A 7,739-nucleotide genomic window follows, 5' to 3' on the forward strand; every position below is an offset into this window, starting at 1 on the left:
CAGGGCTGTGGGCTGGCAGCCCCCTGCCCACGGGCACAAACCCCTGAGATTTGCCCCCCAAACCATTTGCACAGGCCCCCTCTGTGAACAGACCCCTCTGGCCTCACATCCCTTTCCCCAACTGCTTCCCAGTGTTTCTGAGCCCAGGTAGGAGCCAGCCCATCCACTGCTGGCTGCAGGAGGGTTTGGGGGCCAGTCTGAACCCTGGGGGGCTTTTACAGAAGGGGTCAGAGGGGACCTGGCTCCTCCAGGTGATTTCCCACTTGCCTGCCCCCAGAAAAATCCATGGAAACCTCAATATAAAGAAGTATTTCCCCAGAAGACTTTTGTTGGAATAGGTAACATCACTCCTGGCCTCTTCCCTGGTCACGGAACAAGGCCACCAAAGGCCACCAAAGGCCCTGCCCCCCTGCCTCACCTTGAGCACCCTCTCGAGGATGCGCTGGATGGACTTGCACAGGTCGTCCTTGCCCTGGGCCTTGCCCAGCTCCTGGTGCAGCAGGGTCTCGAAGGTGAACATGGCATCGTCCATTTGCTGCGCGGGGCACAGAGGCACTTGGTCAGCGTGGGGGGCACACAAAGGGTGGGCAGGGGGCTCTCAGGGCACTGCCACACCGAGATGAGACTTAGCACAGAACCCCACTCTGGTTTGGGGTGGGAAGGGACCTTAAAACTCATCCAGTGCCACCCCTGCCATGGCAGGGACACCTCCCACTGTCCCAGGCTGCTCCAAGACCCAATGTCCAACCTGGCCTTGGGCAATGCCAGGGATCCAGGGACAGCCACAGCTGCTCTGGGCACCCTGTGCCAGGGCCTGCCCACCCTCCCAGGGAACAATTCCTGCCCAATACCCAACAGGCAAAGAGCCTTCACTCTGGAGAAATCCCTGACATCCCATCCACTGCCCTCACCCCGAGGACCAAGGGTGCTGGGAGAGGAGGTTGTTCGAAGCTGGTGTTGCACCCCCTCATCCTCCTACACTCCAGGTTAGGCTGGATCAGACCCCAGCATTGGCTTGCTGGCCTTGCTGGTGCCAGTGGGCTCGGTGGCAAAGGAGCAGCTGTGCCAGGATGCCCAAGCCCACCATGGGCTTCGGACCAAAGGAGCCCCATCATCCACCCTTTGAGACAGCACAGACATCCCAGCCTGGGCTCCCCAAACCTCTGTTCCCAGCCCAGGGGGACAGGGGAGGACCCTGGTCCCCACCCCACCTGTCTCATGTGGATCTGGGCCCTCTGCTTGAAGACAGACGTGCTGGAGACATCGAAGCGCTGCTGAAGACCCTCCAGTTTCAGCTGGTCCATCTTCTCATAGCATGACTGCATCTTCACAGGGTGGAAGGCCAGGTGGGAGAGCTTCTTCATGTACTGGGGACAAAGCCAAGCTCAGCCTCTCCACGTGCTCAGGGCAGGGACATTCCACCCCATATGGGTGGAATCTTCTCAGCCTGGGGTCCCCCAGTGCTGTCCAGACTGGGGGTGGCAGCAGGACTGGCCCTGTCACCCCCACGCTGGCAAGGAGCACCAGCAGGTCTCACCTCTGTCAGCTTCTCCCGGCCGCCCTCGTTGATCACGTTCAAGTTCATGTCGGTGACCTCCTTGAAGAACACCTCCCGCACCTCGGAGAAGCCCTGGCTCGTGGGGCTCATCAGGGCCTCCAGGATGGAGGAGATGTAGGGCTGGACATGGTTACGGACACAGACCTCTGCCTTGGGCAGGACAAAGGCTGGGAGAGAGCAGGGACAGGGATGGTGAGGCTGCTCTGTCCTTCCAGCCCTTCACATCACACCCTAAACGCACCCCAGGGAGGAGGAGCTGCCCCTGTTCCCAAACCCCTCCAGGAGGAGTCTCCCCCTTTCATGACAGCACAAGGAATTCCTGCAGAGTGCCCCTGGTCTGTACTGAACCCACCCCTGCCCCACTGCCACACCAGGGGGACACTGCCCACCTTGTCCCCGACCTGCTGGGACAGTGCCAGTGAGGACATGCACCCTCAAGGGTGACAGGGGCTGTGCTGGACCCTGGGAACAGCACAGCCCCACATCCCTGTGCGTCCCTGCAGGGCTGTACCTCGGATCTTGCTGGCCAGGTGCTCCTTGGAGGTGATGATCTGGTCCATGTCCGTGCGGATGGTGCTCTCCAGCTGCGGCCGCTCCTGCTCACACCTGGCCACTACTGCCTCGTACTGTGCCTTGGCCAGCTCATAGACCATCCTGTAGACAGCATCTGACACCTGGGGGCACAGGTGGGGGTCAGAGACCCCCCACGCCTCCAGCAGCACCCCCAACCATCGCCTGCAGCACCAGCTGGCTGCAGGCCCCGCTGAGCTGTGCCCTGACAGGACCCTTCCTCACAGCCTGGGAGGGGTTTCCACACCAGGGACCCCCCAGCTGGGGGAGATGGAGCTCTTGCAGTGCAGAAACTGCTCCCAAGTGGTGCTGGAAGGGCAAAGAGCACTGCCTCCTTCAGGCAACCTGCCCCAGGCAGGGCTGGGCGTGCTGCAGGGCAGGGTATGCTGCAGATCTGGGGATGCTGCAGTTTTGGGGATGCTGCAGATCTGGGGATGCTGCAGCTTTGGGGATGCTGCAGGTTTGGGGATGCTGCAGGGTCGGGGATGCTGCAGGGCTGGGATGCTGCAGATCTGGGGATGCTGCAGGGCTGGGGATGCTGCAGGGCTGGGGATGCTGCAGGGCAGGGGATGCTGCAGGTCTGGGATGCTGCAGGTTTGGGGATGCTGCAGGTTTGGGGATACTGCAGGGCTGGGGATGCTGCAGGTTTGGAGGTGCTGGTGGTCCAGGGACAGTGGTGGTCCAAGCAGGAGAGCCCCAGACCACCCTGGAATCTGCCCCCTGCCCTGTTGACCCTTCCTGGGGTCAGAGCCAACCTCCTGAGCAGGATGGAGCCGCTCACTGAGGCTCTGCGCTCACTTTGCTGCCGAAGGCTGCGATTTCTGGGCTGGCAGGACTGGCAGGATGCAGAGCCCTTCCCCTCCTCCCTCCCCTGGCTTCCCAGCCACCGCAGCCACTGGAAAAGCAGCGTGTGTGTTTTTCGGCCGCTCAAGTGGCGCATTACGAGCCTGGTGGTAATTATCTATCGGGGTTTAAGGTTTGAGCAGGCAGTTCTGAAGAGCCCTCAGTCTTTCGCAAGGGTTTGGGCTGGATTTAGCCCGCGCTGCTCTAAAAATGGCTCTCTAAATTTAGCCAGGACGGGCTTCGCTCCGGGGCTGGGCTTCCTCCAGTTCGCCTCCCCAGCCCCAGGGACGCGGCGGCGCGGGCGGGGCTGGCAGGGGCACACGAGGAGCTTTAAAAAGCCGCTGCAGAGAAAGGAGGGATTCTTCGGAAGGGGCCGGGAGGAGGGGGCAGCGCAGGCGGCGGGCACCGAGCCCGGCAAGGAACAGGCGAGGGCGTGCGGGCAGGGGCAGGGGCAGGGCAGGCGGCGGGGACCCCCCAGCCCCGCACCTGGATCCAGGTCCGCTGGCGCTCCGGGGCTTTGCCCTTCAGGCGGGGCCCGATGGCGCTCCTCAGCTCGGGGAGCAGCTCCTCCATCACCAGGTTGCTCAGCACCTGCGGAGGCAGGAGGTTTGTGGGGACCCGCTGGGCGCCCCCCGTGCCAGGCTGGCAGTGCCCCCCGTGCCAGGCGGGCGGTGCCCCCCGTGCCAGGCTGGCGTTGTCCCCCGTGCCGGGCTGGGGGTGTCCCCAATGCCAGGCTGGCGGTGTCCCCAATGCCAGGCTGGCGGTGCCCCCCGTGCCAGGCTGGCGGTGTCCCCCGTGCCAGGCTGGCAGTTCCCCCCGTGCCGGGCTGGCGGTGCCCCCCATGCCAGGCTGGCGGTGTCCCCCATGCCAGGCTGGCGGTGTCCCCCGTGCCGGGCTGGCGGTGCCCCCCGTGCCAGGCTGGCGGTGTCCCCCGTGCCAGGCTGGCGGTGTCCCCCGTGCCGGGCGGGCGGTGTCCCCAATGCCAGGCTGGCGGTGTCCCCCATGCCAGGCTGGCGGTGTCCCCTGTGCCAGGCTGGCGGTGTCCCCCGTGCCAGGCTGGCGGTGTCCCCCGTGCCGGGCTGGCGGTGTCCCCGGCGCTCACCTGGCTCTGGGTGCCGCACAGCATGTCCCAGGTGCCGTACTGCTCCCGCGACTGCCGGTACATGCGGATGGCGTCCGTGAAGGCTGGGGCCTCCACTCTGGAGTCCTCGGAGATCCCTGCCGGGGGTACGGGCACAGTGAGCAGCCTGGAACGGGGGATGAGGGGCGGCCCCGCACCCCCAGCCCACCTCTGTGTGCCTCCCCCACACCCTCGGACCCAGGGCTGTCACCAGGACTGGGGGATCCTGTCCCAAGCCACTGCCCCTGACAGGGTGGGGGGCGGGAGTGGCTGGGGGGCTCCTGCTGTGTGCAGTGATCCCCTCAGGAGCCACCTCGAGGGCAGGGAGACACCCAGGAGCAGGGGCAGGGTAGGATGGGGGGCTCAGCGACCCCCAAAGGGTGTCCTCAGTTTTAGTGGGCATTTTAGTGGGACCTGGGGGCTCAGTGACCCCAAAGGGAGCACAGGGACCTGGGGGCTCAGTGACCCCAAAGAGTGCACAGAGACCTGAGGGCTCAGTGAGCTCCAAAGGCACAGCAGGAGCAGGGGCTCACCAGGATGGGGGTTCAGTGACCCCCAACCCCACATGGCACCCAGTGAGCCCCCAGCACTGTGGGATGGGCCCCAGTGTGGCTTGAAGGGAAGAGGGAAGTGGCCAAGAGGCCTCACGAGTGAGTCAGGGCCAGGCTGTCCCAGGAGGGTCACTGCAGCACGAGGGGGGCTCAGGTGTCACCCCCACCCTGCCACAGCACCCGTCAGGAGGAGGGGCAGGGCTGGGAGCCTCCAGAGCCAGGAGGAGATGGGGACAGCGGGCAGGCAGGACAGCCTGGGAGCTGTCCCACATGTCCCATGCATGTCCGGGCTGTGGAGATCCCTGGCAGACAGGGAAACACCCTGGGAGAGAACCCTCCACCTCCAGCTCCCCTCCCCATGCCCGGAGGAGGGGTCAGGGTGGGATCTGAGGCAGGGTGACCCTGCTGGGAGGCTCCAGGGATCATCCCCTCAGCTCTGACACGTCCCACAGACGCTGGTAGTGCTGGGGACAGGGCCAGGTGTCCAAGAGGGACAGCCCGGGGCACTGAGCAGATCTCTCCCAGGGCGTACAGACTTCTCTAAGGTGATTAAAATTAACTCCAAGCCTAAGCAGCTTTTGCTAAGGGGCAGCTTAATAATCAGGGAAAAAAAAACTACTGAGAAAGTAAAATCTGTTCCTTTCTCAGTCTTGGGTGGGAGCCAGAGCTGGACTGAACTTCCAGGGGTTGGTGCTGCTCCACCCACAGCTCCTGGGAGCTCAGATCCCCTCCCAGGTGGGACAACTTCTCACCTTCTGGCCCTGCAGGGCCTGGGGCAGGATTTGCCCCCGAATTATCTTCCCAAGGTTACTCACTCCAGGCTGAGCCTGGGGACATCCCTGAGTCTGTCCCCAGCCCTGCACCCTGCCAGGGCAGGGCTGCTGCAAGAAGCCCCTGTGGCACTTGTCAGGGCAAATTTAATGAGTTCCCTTCATCAATGTGTGACTTAGGGCCTGGAGGGACAGGACACAGGGAATGGCTTCCACTGCCAGAGGGCAGGGATGGATGGGATATTGGGCAGGAATTGTTCCCTGTGAGGGTGGGCAGGCCCTGGCACAGGGTGCCCAGAGCAGCTGTGGCTGCCCCTGGATCCCTGGCAGTGCCCAAGGCCAGGCTGGACATTGGGGCTTGGAGCAGCCTGGGATAGCAGGAGGTCTCCCTGCCTGGGCGGGGTGGCACTGGACAGGCTTTAAGGTCCCTTTTAACTCAAAGCATCCTGCAACAAGGGGCAAGAGCCCTCAGGGTGGGACCTGCCCAGCCCCAGGTGACACCAGGCTGGACAAGGGACAGTTTTGGAGCAGCCAGGGGCTCCAGGCTGACCCTGTGTGAGGAACTGATCTGCACATCCCCAGTCCTTGCAGAGGAGCTGCTGTTGCACAAACACAGTCTGAGAAAGGGAGGTGAAAATTCCCACACGAATCACAACCAGAGGCAGAAACAGAGCCTCTAATTTAGGGGGAAAAAAACCAAAACAACCTCAAGTGCTTTACAACAACAAAAGAGCCTTCATGGAATATGAAACAGGATCCTGGAGCTCCCAGGAGCAGAGAGGGGCAGAAAGAACAATGTCACAGAAAATCTGGGCTGGAGGAATGCAGAAGGCCCAGCACCGAGCCCTCCTTGGCCACTGCCCACTTGGGAAGGTTTTCCATCACATGCTGAGGAGGAGGAGAGGGAGGAGAGGATTTCCTGGCACGACCTTCCCTGGCAGAGGGGGTGGTGGAGGGGCTCACACCTCCCCTGTGTCCCACAGCAGCACCCAGCAGCTGGGAGGGTGAATCAGAGATAAAAATTGGGAGCTTGTTAGCAGGAGATCGATTCCTGTTTTATCCAGAGCTGGTTTTGCTCACAGTTGGAGGTTGGGGGTTCTGGGGTGCTGAGCTCATCCAGAAATGATCCTCAGGGGGATGAGGGGTCATAGCACCCAGCCCCACACAAAGGGGACTGAGGGGGCACATTCAGCCCAATGAGTTCAGAGACCCCCAGCACAACAAAAAGGAAAAGAGCAGTTTTTCAGGAGATTTAATCCAACATGGGAAGATGGAAACCCTCAGTGAAACCCAGGCTCCAGATCCCACCCTATTACAGCAGCTCTGGCAAAACTGAGGCAAAACTGAGGCTACCCAGAGTTCCCAGGAATGAAAGAAGCCTTTAGAAATTGGGCAGCATCTAAAATGCCCACTAAAACACCTGATTTTGATCGGGTTTCAGCTCTGGCACCGCCTTCCTCAGGAAATTTCTCACCCTCCCAAGTACGGCCGGGACTTGGGGCTCAGCCCAGGAGTGCCCAGGCCACAGCCAAGCAGGAAAATCGTGTTTTCCTGCCAGAGTATCACTGATGTGGGAGGCAGGTCCTACCTCCTCCTGGCTGCACAGCCCTGCACCCCCTGCCCACAGCCCTGGCGGCCCTCGGGGGGGGGGTTGGGGTTTGATGACTTCAATTAACAAATGTTTTCTCCCTCAGGGTGGGAAATAGGCATCAGGGCAGCTCTGGAGCCAGGCTCTGTGCTGGAAATACTCCTGGAAATGCCTCCCTGGGCAGGGATGCTCATGGGCAGAGGATGGAGCCGGGCACAGGGATGCTCCAGGGAGCTGGGGGTGATGCTGGCATTGATGAGATGCTCAGTCATGGAATCCCGGACTGGTTTGGGTTGGAAGGGTCCTTAAATCATCCAGTGCCACCCCTGCCATGGCAGGGACACCTTGCACCATCCCAGGCTGCTCCCAGCCCCAATGTCCAGCCTGGCCTTGGGCACTGCCAGGGATCCAGGGGCAGCCACAGCTGCTCTGGGCACCCTGTGCCAGGGCCTGCCCACTCTCCCAGGGAACAATTCCTGATTCCCAAGATCCCATCCATCCCTGCCCTCTGGCAGTGGAAGCCATTCCCTGTGTCCTGTCCCTCCATCCCTTGTCCAAAATCCCTTTCCAACTCTCCTGAAGCCCCTTTAGGCACTGAAAGGATCTCCCCAGATCCTTCCCTTCTCCAGAATGACTGAACTGCTGAACAGTTGGGAACCCAACTCCTCCTCATGAGCTCCAAACCATCCCCTCCACGCAGAGCCCGCAGCCTGGCCCCTGCAGGGTCCCTGTGTCCCAG

At 62.2% G+C, this 7,739-nt stretch overlaps 1 protein-coding gene across 3 annotated transcripts in view; it reads right to left on the reverse strand.

Moving 5' to 3' along the window:
• Positions 1-7,739, reverse strand: part of NIBAN2 (niban apoptosis regulator 2) — a 31,562-nt gene that overhangs the window by 3,764 nt on the left and 20,059 nt on the right. For all 3 annotated transcript variants that reach the window (XM_063410226.1, XM_063410224.1, XM_063410223.1), the window contains exons 6-11: positions 4,074-4,189; positions 3,458-3,562; positions 2,070-2,232; positions 1,538-1,725; positions 1,212-1,367; positions 419-535 (exon numbers count right to left, since the gene is read on the reverse strand). In XM_063410226.1, coding sequence (XP_063266296.1) covers positions 419-535; positions 1,212-1,367; positions 1,538-1,725; positions 2,070-2,232; positions 3,458-3,562; positions 4,074-4,189 — 845 coding nt within the window. The remainder of the gene's footprint in view (positions 1-418; positions 536-1,211; positions 1,368-1,537; positions 1,726-2,069; positions 2,233-3,457; positions 3,563-4,073; positions 4,190-7,739) is intronic.

This window comes from Prinia subflava, chromosome 12 (genome assembly GCF_021018805.1).
Source record: "Prinia subflava isolate CZ2003 ecotype Zambia chromosome 12, Cam_Psub_1.2, whole genome shotgun sequence".
Lineage (NCBI taxonomy): Eukaryota > Metazoa > Chordata > Aves > Passeriformes > Cisticolidae > Prinia > Prinia subflava.